Below are 18,579 nucleotides of genomic sequence, written 5' to 3' on the forward strand. Positions count from 1 at the left end.
ACAATTAAACATCTCATGAACATCACTGATGCGAATTTCGAAAAAGATTTGAATTTACACGCTTATAAGATTCAATTGAGTCAAGAGCTGCTGACCATTTCAAGCGTCGTCAATACGCCGATTGGCTGGTTGAACAGATAAAAGTTTTGTGGAATTTTTTTGAGTCTACGGACGTAGAAAAAAAAATTGTATTAAACTCATGTGTAAATAACTATTTTCCACTACCGTACGTAAAATATTTTCTTTAGACACAATAGTGCGTATGTTGTTTCCTTAGTTTGTTCTAATTTTGTTCAAAATATTATTCAACATTAACATATTTCATCAAAAATTAATAAAATCGTTATATTTTCTTCTGAAGAATAATAAAATTTACTTTACGCACTAGTGCGTAAAATAAATACTATTAACTTCTGTAATTTCTACTTCTACACTTATTAAATATACACTTTGATATAGAATATCTAGTTACTTATGTATAGACATTTATACGCCTTTTTACGTTTTGAAATTATTGTATCGAAAAACTTGTTTTTGAATACAGAGAGTATAAAATTTTGGTTTGCTTTTTTTCTGTATTCAAACGAACACAATTTTATTGTTCAAATGACGTTGAAACCCAAATATTACACATAAAACAGTAATAAAGAGACAATTTCATGATACGAGTATTAACAGTGAGATTATCTTAACTAAATCATGTCTCCAGCTTTTAATATGTTACGAAATTAATCTAAAATCTAAAATTTCTATATAATAGTAACGGAGATAACGCAAATAGTTTAAAAATGTCTATATTCTATTGGAAAAGAAAACATAACATTTAATCTTAAAATACCAATTTTACGTAAGTTTTTTACTATTTTTTATAGAATATTTCAAAGTATTTTTATTCCACACCATGTACGCAACAGAGATGTGCTGTTGTTGAAAAGAGGACGTGAAATTGCTATAATCTTCTTCTGAGTTTATACACTTGTTTTAGAGAAGCTCCAACGTTTCCAAGCAAAATAATAATTGAGTAGTGCAAGTGAAACCTCAAGGCCAGAAAATAGAATAAAGTCGCTGGGGGCCAGATTTGATTGATACTATCTATGGTCAACCAATTCGATGCACGAAATCACATAATAATTCAAAAAAATGATCATAATCACTTTCCCGTCTTTTCCGAAGTAGATTCGCCCTTTGCAATCCATTGTTTTGCCTGTCGATCCATTTTAAAATTATAGTATTGCATCCAGTTATCATCTAGTCATACGTCGACTCATTTTGCTTGAACAGCGCCTATCAGGTCTTGTAAATGTTCATTTAAATGTGCTTTTGGTGTAAAGTGACTCTTGAAATTCCCAGCAACTTGAATCTTTCATCGCCACTGGCAAAATTTTGAAGCTTATCCGTTTTTTAACCACGTGTTACTTCTAAATACTCATCGATGACGTGGTTTGCAGCTTTTTCATTCTTCATGCACCGGTGGCATTCCGGATCATCTGTAATTCCTCTAGTAAAGAGGGGTACGTCCGGCATTTACGTTGATAGTCTGATACCGATTTTCCGTGTCGATTGTCTGACTCCAAGCTGATGAGTGGTAATAGACATAATGCAAACAGGTTAGGAAACAGCAAACAGGAAGAACTTTAATAAGAATTCATTAGTGCACCATGGATCTAACTAGATTAGTTCCACTGATGCCTACTGTGTGGAAATGCCTGTGGATATTGAACTATGTCGAAAAGGTCTTAAAAATATTGCAATGGAATTATGTTTTACATCTGGGAAAAGGATCTATCGGGGTAGCATCGATAAAACAGTCTGAGGTCACCTTTCTTGTATGCTTGTCCAAGTTTCTAGTACACTTTGATTCTTTCTTCTGTATTTATTATAGCATTTTAAGGGTATAATTGGGAGCGAAATGGACGAACTTGGGCCTTGTTAAGAATTGGAAGCTGTTTCGATGTGTACAGCTTTTTGGTCTTAAAGAGCTGCCTCAGCTAATTTTGCCACGTGACTATGCCAGGACATATTACTACCAGTCTCAACACCAGACACATAATTTGCCGAAAAAATATGAATATAATGAATCTGGATACATTTTAACCAAAATTGAACGTAGGCTTACCAATAACTGGACTAATTACCCCTATTCAACTCAAAGAAACATTAGTAGTCATATTAAGGTCAGTAAAACCCTTAATATTTGCTAAATATGTCTGAATTAATTGGAAAACTCAATATATTTTAAATACATAGTATTTCACCTTTTTATAATAATAATTCTATATTATTGTTGGAACAAAGAATTTTTTGGTTGAATGATGCAGGATCGTCCGGCAAAAAGATAATCTGGAATCAGGATGAACTATTCCGGTCAAAAACGGAATGTCTGAGTCAGAGAATCTCCTCACAGGTTCATTATGGACGGTCAACAACAATAGATTTTAGGCTTGTCTAGCACAGAAAACTAGCGAGCAAGCTGAACCTACTCTAGAGATATCGTGTCCAATGAAAAGATTAAATTTAGCGCTTGTTTAAGTGGAGCAGGTGATTGGTAACACAGACAGAACAACCATATGAGTGTGCAATGTGTGCATCCATTTCCATATAGCGAGTTTTCCGAGCTAACTACTCAGAGATGTAATAGCTACATAAACAGAGAGTTTTGTAACCGTTGGTGGTTTCTTGATCCTATTCTGACGTGCTTGGTCGTTGTCTGAATGTCTAGGCACCCAAATCAGCTAGATTGTAGCACATCACTACAACCGCTATATTTTTTATAGTACCACAAATATATTCTTACATCATCAGACTGTCTTCGTGGATCTCGATCAGATGATGTGGGCATTTTTTATGTTATACAGTTTATCATGTTATGCAGTTGATTGGTAACACAGGCAGATGGACCAAATGAGTGTGCCATGTGGGCATCCATCCCCGCAGAGTTAGTTTTCTAAGTTGACTACTTAGAGATGTAATGGCTACACAGACAATGAATTTTGTTCTTATTGATGGTTTTCTGATCCCAGTTTACCGGACCTCGTCGTTGTATGAGTGCCTAGGGACCCAAATATCAGTTGGACCATGTAGCTGTCACACATCAGTTTTTGTAGGACACTTTGCTCAAATTTTGAGCACATTACTTTAACCGCTAGCAGCTCATTGCATCCATAATTTTGTTTTCGATACAATGTAATTAGAATATGGGTTATATAGTATTTTACTGCTGTTATAATTGATTTTTTTGCGATTTTCTTGATTTTCATAGTAAATATCAAATGTACTTGGAAATAAGTGCAATTTTATAGTCTAGACAGTGAAACTTTTTAGATAAACTGCTTATACTCGTAACTTTTAAACAACTATGTATAACTCTATGTTGTAGTATCGAAAGTATGACAAAAATATATTTTTCCTAGAAATATTAAAAGAAAAAGAAATAATGCCGAAGCATTTTCATTTGAAATGAAATACTTTGTAAAATTTCCATGCACTCGTATAAACAGGTATTTTCTTTTAACGATGTTCCTTTTGTCGAAACTCGTACAAAAGAAGGTCAAATTCATAGTGGGTTGTGCGTGCCTGCAGGTGTTTGTGATGTTCTCAGCTATAAATTCCTGCAAGATTGTTTGAGAATAACGCTTTAAATCACGTCAAGTATTCGAACACAAGAATTTTGGAAAAAAGATTAATTACACTAGTTTACAAAATTGAACTTATTTTTGATACGCCAAAATAAATGTTTGTAAATTTGTGAATCTTCTCACAGAGTTCTGATCATTTTTGTTGTTTGAGGACAGTTTATGTTTTCAAAAAAAAAAAGAGAAGATACATTGTAAATTTGTTAAAAAGTGTGTATTTGGAATTTTGGGGTATCGTATACACTGCGACCCAAAGGATCTATTGTGTCCCCCTTTCTGGAGAACCCAGTGGTTACAGCTGATCCATTAATCCCAATCTCACTTTTAAAAAGTCTAGAATGTGAGATGGCTGTAATTGTCAGAGATCTTCATCTTCTATTTTAAGCGCTCCCAGGTATAATACTCTAGAGTTTCTCATACTTCGAGAGAATTTAGATAGAGGTTTCGTCTTCTGTGCTGCGAAATATGCACGTCACATTATCTGCTAAATCTAACGTCTCCATGTGTTTGTTGAGGCGACAGTACCCCAATAAGACTCCTGTTAGTTTCCCAGAAGGGTTTCCTTGCCGCCTGGCTTGATTGCAACAAATAATCAAACTAGTTTGATTTTAAGAGCAGTTTTAATAGTCAAATAACAGTCTAACAATCGTTTTGCATATTTTTGCATAATTTCCTTATACTGTTAATTACTATTTTGTATGCTATACATATATCTACATTTTTTTTTGATAACAAATTGGAAGTTTGCCATTAACTTCTTGTATAATGTATATTTATTTCGTTTAATGTCAATGATGTTTATTTTTATACAGTTGCACCAAAAGGAAATTCTTTAGGCCATATTGTTGTATCGACCGTAGAAAAAGTTTTGGAAATAATCGAATCTGCTTATCCAAATCCAATTATAATTAAAGATATGGCGAGGTGAGTGAAATTTCAATAATATTAATTTCTAATATGCACAAAATTTGAAAATTTACTTGTTTCTCAGTACCTAGATATTTTAATAGAACCAAATGCTTTCGAATTGAGTTATTTTCTTTACAATGTGAGTAATTGCTTTCTGATATTTTAGTGAGCATTGAAAAAATGAGAATAGCCTTCAGATATAATAATATAATAATCTCATCGAAAATATATTTGTACAGGTGTATTATTTGAACAAAAGAACGTCGATATACCACCGTACCACCAAACTGTATTTTCCATATCAATGGAAAACATTTTTTTTGCAAATTATGTGATGTATCAATTACACGGGGTGAAACAAGAAATTCAAGAGAATCTCAGCACAAATCTGAGAACAATGAACATAGACGACAATGTGGAAATGGAGTGAATGCAAATGGAAAAATAATGGCACAGGTGGTAAAGAAAACACTAAGCTTGGAGAAGAAATCAAGGAGTCTAGAAGGGCTCGAGTTCCATGAAGGGCTTATCTGTCCCCTTAACTTATCAGCCATTTTATTTTTATTGCCTAACTCGTTTAATTCTTCTATGCATTCCCAAACAGTTTGGACTTTATGATATTGGAGCTTAAAGCTTTAAAATCTGCTCCTCTATCGGACAAGATGCTGCTTAAAAAATGGTTGGTGTGCTATCTAGGCATTCAGAGTATTTGATTGTTGACCCTATTCAATTTCCATCTGTAAACTTCAGTATTCTGGATTTCCTGTTGCGAATCAAGACAAAAAGTAGGGGCCTCATGTGTTTTGTGAAAGCTGTAGAATCGTTTTACTTCAGTGATCATCAGGAGAAAACGTTCACCTTCCATTTAGCTCACCAATACTATGGAGAGAACCTATTAATCATGAAAATGATTGTTACTTTTGTGTCACAAAAACATTGGGATATAATAAAAAAGTTAGACTAGTAGTATATACGCCGTAGCTCCGTCTGTTACTTAACCAATATCATATTCGAAAGATCTATCACATTCAGTATAACCCAGCAATCCGATATACCAGATAGCAATAAAAGTAATGTTGGATTCAAATCAATTTCTAGTGATTCTGATAAATTCCCACTTCAAGGAAATATTCCACATTTAATTAACTTGGCCGAACTGGATGATCTTATTAGAGATTTACAATTATCAAGATTTAAGGCAGAGCTTCTTGGTTCCCGCCTACAACAATGGAATTTATCATAGTACAAATCAAATAAGAAAAAAAGCCGTGAGCAGCAGAGCTCCATCACGAAAGTCGAATTTTTCGTCGAATGAAGAATTTAACTAATACACAAACGAATCTTTCCATAAAATGAATTTCTTGGAAATGATATCAATTCCCAATCTTATTTCTTTATATGGAAAATTTGCTATTCCTCAATAACTTTTCATTTCACAAGTAAACTCTCTCTCTCTCTCTCGAATGAAAATTCATAATTTCAATAGACCCGGTGGTCTCGAACCCTCTTGTTCAATTCCAATTGACAACAAAGAAAAAATTGTCATAATGACAAGATATTTCGAAAATGGGAGGTAAAAAAAATCACCCTAACAACGATCATACTCGTATTATTCATTAAATAGGAGGCGGTCCAGTTCAACAATTACAACGATCAAAATGATTTCGGGCGTTTTGTGCTATGAAAACTGAGGAAGAAAACTTTGAACTTGAGAAAGACAATTCTTCAACATCACCCCTACTTGCATGCCAAGTTCGAACCCTCTAGTTAAACTTTTTCCGGCCAAAAAATAAGAAAATATAACAAAAATGACCATAAAATGGAGAGGGATGGAGATGGAAAGTTTCGACCTTAGACAGGAAATCATCTCGCAATTAATTGAACCCACATGTGAAATTTCATTTTTCAGTCGCTTTTCGTTTGACCTGCAGAGGTGAGCAAAGGTCAAAAACCACTTTTTTTGCACTGCGACCCCTCGAAATATTCATTTGTTTCCAACCAAACTCTAATAACATCAATCCGCCGCCAAAAAAGCCATGTATGCTAATTTTGAACCAAATCGGACCCATAGCAATTGCTCGAGAGACGAAAATAAGAATTGTAGCTTAATAAATAAATAAAAATATATATATATATATATATATATATATATATATATATATATATATATATATATATATATATATAGTCGAAAAATTCGACTAAAAAGACACAGCATAATTATGACGTCACCACTCAGTTAATGTCAATCTCATTTTATCGTATATCCATCTTTTTTACTCTGAATAGCCAGACCAGATCAAATTCAAATAAAAATTCAAACAGTCGATTGTTAACCGTATACTTGAGTCTATGTCAATTAAAATTGGTTGATCGCTTGAAATTGTTTCAAGATTATGATAAAAGCGGATACTCAAATTAAAAACAACTCGCAATCTTACCAATAAACACTATTACTTTGAAAGTAATATCTACTACATTTTTAAAAAATATTGTTTAATTTATTTATAAAATTTATATAATTAAAATTTTTCGAAGGATAAGGTTATTATTGTTATTGTACTGATATCCTGGGACTTTTTGAAGCAATGAATCGAAACTATGATAAAACAGAGAGGCGCTTCTTCATAGACAATTCAAAATATATTCTAAAAGACGTTTTATCACACAATTGTGATAAAAACCATCCATATAGGACACGCAGTGAATCGTAAAGAAAGTTATGAAACGATGCGAATTTCACTTAATTTGATATAGTATAAGGAAAATGAATGGGAAGTGTGGGGTGACCTCAAGGTCATCGTTATGTTATTGGGATCGCAGGGTGATTGCACAAATAACTTTTGTCTCCTTTTTGTTTGTGGGACAGTAGGGGAAAATGAACATTAGACACGAGCTGTTGGTGGATCCCAACAACATCACTTTTACGCTTAACAAAAACAGTGATGCTTTCCGGTATTGAGAAAATGGAAAACTGGAAAAGAGTATATTTGTTGGGCCACAAATCCGTGAAATTATGAAAGATTCTCGGTTTGAAAGCCTTTCATAGATTAATGAAAAATCTGTTTGGAAATCATTCAAAATGGTTGTGAGAAATTTTTTAAGAAAAAAGTGGAAATTAGGGAAAATGTTATAGGATGAATTGAGCATGTCATCAAAGTTTGATTTTCCACACTCTCATTTAAGTTTTTTGCTCAAAATTTTTAAGAGAAACTGATTTAAAAAGCTATAAAAAAAGGAAAAATTAGTGGTTTCCAATTTTTTTTAGTATTAATACCAAAATTATGTTTTTCAGTTGAGTTAAAAAATACTTTTAAACCGGATGTGACAGAACTTTCTTATTTTTTTCTAAATAATTTTTCCTAAATAAAAAATAGAACAAAATTTAGTTCGGGTATGAAAACCTTTCAATCAGTGTTATTATTAGATATTATTCAACACTTTATAAGAATTTTTCTAGTACGAGAAGGTACAAAGAAAGTTTACAGCTGGAAAAATGGAAATTTTCAACAAAAGAATGGAATGGAAATTGAAAGGAATATATAGTATACCGTGTATCCTTAAGGTTTCTAGTAAACATTTTTCCTAGTAATGATGCGAATATCAATTACAGCTAATGTTCAAAATTATTTGCAGCCATACACGATGTCCAAAAAGGAGTTAAACAAATAACCATATGATTTTTTTATGCAACTACCTATAATTAATTACAGTTTTTCATTCAAAATTAAAAACTATGTCCTCTTGTGTCAATTCTATACATTGGGCATATATTCATTTCCAATTAATGAAGAAAATTAGTGTCATATATCGCAAACTCAATTTCTTACAGATAACCAACGAAATAATGACTTAATTTGATATTGAAACGGTGGAACGGATATCAAGAAATAAATCCCAACAGTTGCTTACGACTCTTAAAATGTCATGTGCAATTGCAACGAACATTTTCCTTATTCTAATACTCATATCATGAATATTTTCCACATGCTTCATGAAAAAAGCCATCTAGATATCTCTGTGGTCAAGTCTACTTCCTATCCATCTATCTGAAAATTTTTTTAGATTATTCCTAAAGGTGATATCAGACGGTTCACTTTTTATTCATTTCTGTCTTTCATTCAGCATCTTTCATTAAGAATGAAACGTCTACGCATTAAATGGATCAAAAGTGATAAATGAATTTATTAGTGAACCAATCCAGTGATGTTGGATTTCGGCATCAATCACTCGCACCCGAATCAACAAAAAATGAAACGTATGAACACGAAGAAAACGTTCACTCAAGTTCGGTCACTTTAGTCCGCCTAATGTGACCGTTTGTAAAATGGTTTTTAAGTGGAATGATCAAAACACGGTGCGGTTTTTGGAGTGTTTTAAAAATTATGCTTGTCAATGGAACCACAAGCTCAATGAATATGAAAACAGAAAAAACCGGGCTAATCCTATGAAAGCGTTAATTAAAGATTTAAACTTAGAAGTAACTGACGACGATATTACATAAAATATTCTATATAAATATTCCAAGCTTCCAAAAGAATGCAGATATCTTCTTTCGTTATGAAGGGAGTAACAAGATGTAAAAGTTCTTCAATTTTTTTATCCATTTCAAGATGGTTACGGTATGGATCAGGATCTTCATCTGCTAATTCTCCTGCTTCACAAACAATTCTCCATGCAATCCATGGTCGCACCGAACAACGTCGAATTTTTCTTTGCCCCTTTTTTTTCAAATTCTTCGATCAAATGATCGCAAATTAGGCGAATTCCACGGCGCACAACTTCGTTTGATGAGATATTTTAGGAAATGAGCGAATAAAGTTCATTATTTTGTGTGTGGAATGAAAAAAAGAGAACATTCATCCGAATGAACCGAAAAGTGAACTGTTTGATATCACCTTCACAGCATATTCAAAATGCGCCGTTGAAACAATTGACCTACTCAATCGTCCTCTCTTCTTCTGTTGAGATTATGGAAGATTTTGACGTTTTTCCATATTGAAATGTCGACTTCTGTTTATTCCTTCCGACGTTCTCTTCGGTCCCATTGTGAGATGCTTTCATAGCCACCACGAATATGATAGCTGAATACTCATCTTGACAAAGATCAAGCTACAGGGAAAAGAAGAATAAACCATTCGGCTTTGTTACATCTATGAAAAAATCTGAAATATCGGATCAAAGTATCCTTTTCTTGAAATTCTTAATGAAGTTGATTTTTTTTCTAGTCCGGGAACGATTGAGCATTTTTTTATCAACTTACACCGTTAGAAGTGATGGCTACCTAACCTAACCAAAATTATTTTTCTATTTATTATAAATGTACATCTCCTATAATTGTTTTGGTAAATTTTGAAAGAGCACTTGGCGTAAACTGAATTTCTCTTGCAAAATTTGACCAGCTAGATAATCAAAAACTACCCTCGTATATGTTTTACTTGAAATTTCTAAACTGTTTCTCTTTATTCAACCACGAAAAAGGGTTTTAGAGATCCTCAAAAGCGGAAATCATTATCTCCCTTTATAACCGTTAAAAGGAATTAGATTGGTCAAATTACGTGGCAAGTAGAAGCATTATAAAAATTTTATTAACATAGTTATTATTATGTTGAAGTGGTTTGTTCAAAATAACAAAAACAATATAAATTTCTGGTATGTTATGAAATAATCTTCTTATATCTTATGTTCCCTTAGGATTAATATGCTCGAAGTTATTAAAAACATAATGGGAATATAAAATCTTCATATGTGTAGAAAATTTTGGAGTACGGATTTGGGAAATAAAAAAAATATCAATGTATCGATATTTATTAGAATATCAATATTAGCGTCGATATCTCAAGGAAAAAATATCGATATATCGATACTTTTTTGGAAACTTTACATCACTCATTACTGTAAGTGACCAAGTTATTGTTTTAATGCGGATTATTTAGAATCCAAGAATGACTTACCACTACCATTTTTAACACATAAACTGCCACGGGGGCTCAACTTTATCCCCTATTTTGCTAACAAAATGTTATTGAGTATGTTTTAGGCAATACGGGGTATACTTGATTATGGAATTAGATGTTGTCACATATTTTTAAATGATAATAAATAATAGATCCATAACTAATTTTTGAAAGCACATTTATTTAGAATAAATGCAACATCAAAATCAAAGAAACATTTCAAATATAAGCATTGTTGATATCGAAAAGAACATTTATTTAGAATATTGAACGTGAAATGAAAATCGAAGACAACAAAAACTAAAACATTTGAAAGACAAGTTTATTTGGCATATATTACAGCGAAATTTAGTTCTTTGGTGCTCTATTTTTTGCGAATTGACGACCAGATTCATTATGAAACTCTGCGTGTTAAGCTCTGAGGATGAATGATATTTCTTATTCAGTGAATGTACTGTTAATTTTTTTGTATTGCCATTAGTTTTATAATTTTTACCACTTAAACTATAAGTAGCATCATCTTTATTGGTCTACCAATATATATATAAACCAAAACTTCGAATTTGAAATAGTGTGCAAATGCTAGGAAAGCATTGCTATTGAATTAGTGCAAGCAATCCAGAGTTGTGTTTGCACTTAATTATGTGTATCGTGATCTGGACTTTTGGAAACGAATTGTCTTGTCGTGCAATGACGGTTATTCGCGTTCACAAGCCACCAAATTCTTTGTTGAAAAATTGGTCTAAGGTTCAATTGAAGTTTACCTTGATATTCTAGACTTATCCCATCGAAAATTTATGGAAGTGGTTGATAAAAAACATCTACAAAAGGAAAATTTTCGTCCAAGAAATCAAGAACTATGGAAAATCATGGGCAAAACTTGATTTAAATGGAAATTTTCGTCGAAATCTTACTCACTCCAAGCCAAGAAAATTGGAAAAAGTGATTGAAATTCTTTCGAACGTGATTCGTTTATATGTAATATAACAGGTCATGGGAAACTATCTTAATTCTTCCAGTACAAGAGAAGTATCTAGCAATCAATTTTGCTTTTCTCGTATAAACCAATACGATTTGTTTAAAGGTTTCCATTCTGTAGCTCAGTTTGGTAATAATATTGGAAGACCTCATCGTTTTACCTTTTTTGCTCCGTTATAGATCACCCTAAACATTTTTTCTAATGCTCAAGGAACACAGTTTTTGACCAAGTGTCCAAATCCACTCAAGCTCTTCTAGGTCGATAAATATTGGTAAAAATGACAACAAATGTCAAGTTAATTTACACAGCTCAAAAATTACAAAAATCTTCCCCAAGAATTATAATCGTATTCTATGAAGAAATTCAAATTATGTGATGTGTATTGGGATGCAAAAACTAACTGCACTGCAAATTTTGTCATTACGTGGAAACAAAAATTGTAATCAATGGGTACGTATGTTTTTTCAGCACGAGTACGATTTCCGTGGCGCTTGGATTTGATTTCATTTTGTGAATCAACCCAAAAAAAAACGAAAATAAAGAATAAAATTTTTCGATATCTCGCTTTATTTTCGAGATATCGATACTTGAAGTTGGAAAAATTTATTTTTATTTAATATTTGTATATATCAAACGTAACCTAACCTAACTTAACCTTCTCGTGGTGCATTTTGAGTGTAAAAAATCGTGAATTTTTTACAGCCACAATTGTCTAAAAAACATTTTCTTTCTGTGAGGACTATTTTGGTTTTATTTTATTTCCATGTTTTTCTTATGGGGAGCTTCCCCACTCGACCCCCCTCAAGACTTGCATATAAGTTACAGGCCACGATGAACAGGTGAGGGGTCATTTTTCTTATTCGATTGATTTAGCCGTTAGAAATAGGATAAATGATGCGAAAATAATTGCTAGAGAACATTTCCAGGATAATTAGGAAATACTACAGTAGTCTGGCTTTTCAATTATAAAACAAACGAAAATAAATAACTTTTAAAAGCATTCAGAACGTAATTTTTGCTCGAAAAAAGATATTTTTACATCAAATCACCAATTAAATCATCAAACTATCATCAAATATTTTTTTTATTTCATAAATAATGAAAAACAACCGACAATTCTTTATGAAAAACATCAAATTATTCATCTATTTATATTATGTTAAGTTATATTTATCACAGAGTGATGAAAGTTATCAAAAATGGCTCATTTTTTTATAAAAATCTGTTTTTTTTTCAACATAATTTTCGAGTACTAGAGTAAATAATATAAATGGAAAATATTTTGTTTATCGAATTACAAGATTCAAATTGAATTTGAAGTGATAAAATATTCATTTGAAACGAAGTATTGAACGCCATCTGTTCAATAAAGTAAATTTTGAACTAACGTTTGATTATAACTTTAATTATCGATATCTCGAAAACAAAACGAGATATCGAAAAATTTCATTCTTCATTTTCGATTTATTTTGGCCTAATTAATCCGCTGCATTCTTCTTACCGTGTTGAAGCAATTGAAGGTATTTCAAAATGTGTTTCTCTTAATACAGCACATTCTTCTTTATGACTCCGCAGTCGAGGTCTATTGTCAACATAAGACTCCTCATCCTCTCTATTTCGGTTGAAATAGCCTTAATAATAAATTGTATATGACGTTAATTGTGACAACGACACTGACAAACATATTCTATCATTACGAAAACATTCAAAATGAACGTCAATAATAAGAAACTTATGAACATGTCCTTTTGGTCGTTTGTAATATTATACTGCATACAATTTAGAATAATTTCATCGGAGGATGCCCATCTACGCATAATAGGAGGAACAAAATGTGAATCAAATTACCCATTCATGGTATCTATAAGAGCGAATAATCACCATTACTGCGGTGGAACACTAATAGCCCCACAATGGGTACTCACTGCCGCACATTGCCTCGTAATAAAACTAGAAGACGTCGTTATCGGTAGTAATTTCCTGATTCCGAAAAGTACAGACATATTCTTTAAAACGTACATAGTCAAACAGACGGCCCATCCTGATTTCGATCTTGACAGTATGATAAACGACATAGCAATTTTGAAGTTAGCGGAACCAGTTTCCTTTCTCAAATTCGTTGAGCTTCCTAAAGGAAAACTGCGTGCGGATATAACGACTTTTTGTAATGATTCGACGGTTATGGGATGGGGGTTGCAGAAGATAGGAGGTTCACCTGTTAACGAATTAAGTTGCGTTCACTTAACACCGATATCCTTGAAGAAATGTCAGGTTTTACTTGGAGAAATTATAGCAGAGGAAGCGAAACAAATTTGTACTTTTAGTAGTGGTAAAGACGCTTGTCAAGGAGACTCAGGTGGACCTTTACTGTGTGACGACGTGCAATATGGGATTGTTTCTTGGGGAGTTGGATGTGCCGATGATCACTTTCCTGGAGTTTTTACTAGAGTTGATGATTATGTCGATTTCATTGAATACACTATGAATAATAGTGAAGTACCACGGACCTGCGTCAAATTTATCTTTTTAATGCTTGTATTTCATATAAAATTCTTTATAAAATGAAAATATAAGATACTATATACAATACAAAGTAAATTTTAGGTAGATTCAACTTTACTATCATAACAATCTTTTGGTACGAAATATAAAACGCTCTTTTCATAGTTTGAAATAATGATTAAAAAGAGAGTGTAGAATTTTTAACAAAAAGTCTCATGACTTGTCTCATATACTAAATGGCTCATATGACAGAAATCTCTCTAAATTTGTCGCTTTTCTAAAATTGAATGAGAGATATCCATATTCTTCTTCTCTCCTTAATTTGTTAAATCATGTTAATCCACTTGTGTACAAGGATTCCTACTTGAGTTTTAAGATAGACTCTCCATTGAGATCAATCTGCGGGAATAAGAAGAAACCGTTGGGCGTCAAACTGTACGGCGGTTGACCCATCAATTAGATGTTTTGACTGTTCGAAAACCTTTTTGTTTAAACTGGTATGCTAGAACACGCATTGTCATAGTGGAGAATGATAATTTTTCTACGATTAGTTTCCCTGATATTTTCTGAAACTTCTGACAAACAAACGCTGGTGTACGATTCAGAATTTATCGTTCTACATTGATTCAATGGAAAGCTGGTGACATGTCTAGTTGTTTCGAACAACAGGCGACAATTTACTCTGAAAAATTACTTTTGATGGATCCAAGGTTCCAAGTATTTGTAAATAACTTAAATAGAGCTCGTATAACAAGACATTTTAAGTACATTCACAATTAAAAACATCAAACTGTATGATTGCAATATCAGAATTGATCAGTGTTGCCATATATTAAAACCTAAGTAGCAGCGTATATGTCACTGCCAAACTTCTCAACCCAAATCTCCATACTCAAAGAAAAATTAAGCGTTTACGATATTTTTCATTCCGCAGTAGTTCTTAACTTTATTTTTCTAAATGATAGTTCCAGACTCTACACTCCCTAAACTTCTAGTACATTGTAGATCCTCCCTGTTTCTTAACATAAACAATGACACTTCGGCGAGTCTGTTCGTCGATCAAACCCAGAAAACAGGTGGTCTTGAGGTGCTTGCCTTTTGGCTACTACACATTCATCGATCTCAACTGTATTTTTTTTCCTCCTAAAGATTGTTCTTCAAGTGGTATTAACTTTGAAGTACTGAAAGAATTGGTAAAAAAAACTTGAGAATATTTGGTAAGATTGGAAGCCACTTTCTCAATATAATAACAGGCCAAAAGCCACATCAGCCCAAAGAATATTTCAAAGTGGATTTTAGTGGTAAAAAAAAACTATTTTCTGTTGTATTTTCCAATTGAACTATGAGAAATGTAACATTCAAATCAATACATACCCACGTGTTGGTATCGGTTTTAACTCAAAATTCCTAAATACGAAATACTTTTGAAGGTGTACTCGGGTTCTGCATTCCTTTTTTGTAGAAGTTCAATTATATCTTTTGATCGTTAAAATGAACTTTACGTGTTGTTAAAGGACCTTGTTGGTAAATGGGAGGCATCTACACAATGTGACAGGTTTATACCAATAGAGTGGGTGGATGTTTCCGTTTCCGAGAAAAATAGAGTTTTAGCAGTTTTTCCTGGACTTATTGCGTTCTGGAAATGAAATTAGAAATACGTGAGGGTTTTTGGGTGAAATGATGAATTATTATGAAATATTCTACCCATTTCAGCCGGAAAGAAACGCAAATTAAACAGATATGACCATGATTCTTCCAAAAATGTACGTAAGAAGTTTGATTTTTGCAAGTCCCATTCAGAATCCGCGCAGTTTTAGCGGATTTGTAGAAAGGAGATACTGGTAGCTATTTTAACATTTGGAACCAGCAGCCAGGACACCACGCAGCATACAGCAAAGAAGAGATCCAGAGCAGAGTGTCCAAAGTTTTGCTAAATCCGTTGAAGAGTTCCTGCATCAGTGCGTACGAACTAAAGTTAGAGAAAACTAGGTAAACCGTCATTAAATTGTGAGAAGTAAATCAGTAGAAGTATAGGCGGTAACCGCCGGAGATCAAACCGGATCTTTCAGGTTAGAATCCAAAATTCGTTTGTATTTATTATATGTATGGGATTGCTTCTGTAGTCACCAAACTGCTATTGAAGAAGCTGAGTATTCACGTCTCGGTGGTGGTCGTGGTAGTGCCTTCAGCCCAATGAGTAGGGAATCACTTTGAAAAATCGTTACTGAAATTGATAAACGCCCATGAGGTAATCTGCTAACTGGATATATAAAAACCATCGATGATAAGGTGAAGCTTAATTTCTGCATGCCGCTTCTGCACGCAACCGCTTTCCCTTGGATGCTCTGCAACCGTTCGTGTCTCACTCGGTAGTTACTAGGAAGTTACGGTAGAGTTTAACGCCTCTGGTGTCTTTCTTTTTTCCAGCGAGTTTGTTTTTATTAATGTATATCTTGTTTTTAATAAAGGAAATTGTGTTTCAAAGTTGTATTGCTTTTTTCTACGTTTCCATAACTGAGAAGCTTTGTAAGAAACATCCATAGCAAGTACCCAGGTAACCAATCTAGGAGAGTAAGTAAAATCTAATCTAGCTTCAGCTTCTCCATCATAAGTATTACATTTTCATCAAAGACTCTCCTTGGAGCAAATGGAGCGTACTACGATAAAAAGCTGGCCCTCGGTCAATCTGATACCTGAACTTCAGCGTCAAACCGATATGTAGCGACAAAATAACGTTACAATGTTTTTAAAATGAAAGAAAAATATGAATAATTAACTGAATATAATAATGAAAGAATTCCGAATTGAAAAATTTGAGTCGAGAAAATCGTCCTTCTAAACTTTTCCAGTTTCACCTGACTCTTCGAAAAGTTTTTAAAGTATAAAAATAGAACCGGAATATCAGGAAAGACCGAGACAAAAGAGTTGAGAAATATTTTACAACGGTTGTCATCCGAAGAAAAATTATCGCTGTTATTTTAATTTGTTTCTTCTTGTCCTGTTCTCGAGAATTTTTCAAATGTGCCCTCATTTGCGAAATGGATGTCTGTTATGAAATATTTTCTTTATTGAGAAAAGTTTAAGACCGAGGAATGTCGCAATATCTTTTTCACGTTTTCCACTAGAACTTCCACTATTAATTATCAAAAAATCAAGTACAGAAAAAATTAATTCAAAATATATAGGAGGCTCTATGAAATATTGGGATATATACACTAAAGATATGTGGAATAATTTAGAGAACGGTACAGCTATGATTGATTTTACCAACCCAAATATGCAAATGGAAAATCCAAAATATGCGAACAATTTAGTCAAAATGTTAACAAAAATGTTGAAAATATCCAAAATAATTTACATACATCAATTTATTGATTCATTTTGAAATGAACATATGAAGGTACTAAACTAATTCGAAATATGAAAATTTATCAATGCAAAAATTTTTTTCACTTATATTTTTGAAAAATTATGCCTCCAGTTTTTCCTGTGACATTTTGAAAAGTTGCCTCAGATTGTTTTATCAGTTTTACACCCTGGATTAATGGTAAATTGAATTCTTCTATTCCTGTTATTATTCTAGAAACAAAGCTATAATTGGTTTTTATAGACGAAAGTTGTTGTTTTATTTCTTTGTTTTTGAGTAATTGCTCAAAATCAGTAAGGGATTGGGAAGATTCGTCGGATAAATCTGAAATTAAATCTTTTACTTAACCAAAATTTTCGCAATAAAATAAACGACTTACAACTAAGCTCCCATCTTGTGGTAATAAGTTAAGATGGAAGGAAAGGGAAGGGTTATTTTATTTATAGAGCTGAACCACAAGATACAAGGTTTTAGTAAGGTTTTCAAATTTTGACCAGCCTTTTACATCTAAGGTACTGAATACAACCAAATAAGCAAAAACAAACAGGCACAAATATTTTTGAAAGAGTTTCTTGTACAAATCTGACCACTATCAGTGTATTCGTTTCTTCTTCTTTTTAATGTGGGAATGGTCTCAGCTGTCATGGCTATTCGGCCTAACCAAGTTCCTATCTATCTATGGTTCATATTTGGCTTTTTTCACATTGTAGACTAAACTGACCAAGTTTGTTATGGGTTTTTAATTTTACTGCTTGGAAATTTGAAAATTATGTCTTGCACTGAGTATATATACATCCTGAGCTCTCTTCGTAGTTTTCAAAGAACTGTGGAGAAATTAAATATTAGAGTTATTAAAGGAACAGTTATAAAAAATGTGATATAGGTCTTGTTTTTGGCCTCAGCGATATAAATCTGAGGACACTTTGTTAATTTTATGTCGGAAGGCCAATTCAACACAGTGGTTAGAGCGTATTCTTGGGTTGAAACATTAATCTTTTTTGGATAAGTTAGCCCCCGCGGAAAACCAGGGGTTTCTTCTCGGAAAGTTGATAAATTGCAAGTATAAATTTCCCTCTGACGAATTAAGTGTTCTAAATGTTAAATGCCACTTTTTTAGTACATTACTATTTATTTGCTGTACCAAATCTCATCTAGATAAGGTTCGGCAGGAAAGATGGAACATTCGATGGTTTTTCACTAGGTTTCCGAAATCATCCACTCTCTTATTTCTCT

At 32.9% G+C, this 18,579-nt stretch overlaps 2 protein-coding genes across 4 annotated transcripts in view; one reads left to right on the forward strand and one right to left on the reverse strand.

Moving 5' to 3' along the window:
- The window catches only part of LOC130902529 (disintegrin and metalloproteinase domain-containing protein 11), a 750,052-nt gene that overhangs the window by 523,019 nt on the left and 208,454 nt on the right, over positions 1-18,579 (reverse strand). The window lies entirely within an intron of this gene.
- Positions 13,173-14,075, forward strand: LOC130902532 (trypsin-like). The gene has a single exon (XM_057814752.1). It carries the CDS (start codon positions 13,188-13,190, stop codon positions 14,040-14,042), a length of 855 nt encoding a protein of 284 aa, XP_057670735.1. The 5' UTR covers positions 13,173-13,187; the 3' UTR covers positions 14,043-14,075.

The sequence above is a fragment of the Diorhabda carinulata genome, chromosome X (genome assembly GCF_026250575.1).
Source record: "Diorhabda carinulata isolate Delta chromosome X, icDioCari1.1, whole genome shotgun sequence".
In the NCBI taxonomy this organism is placed as follows: domain Eukaryota; kingdom Metazoa; phylum Arthropoda; class Insecta; order Coleoptera; family Chrysomelidae; genus Diorhabda; species Diorhabda carinulata.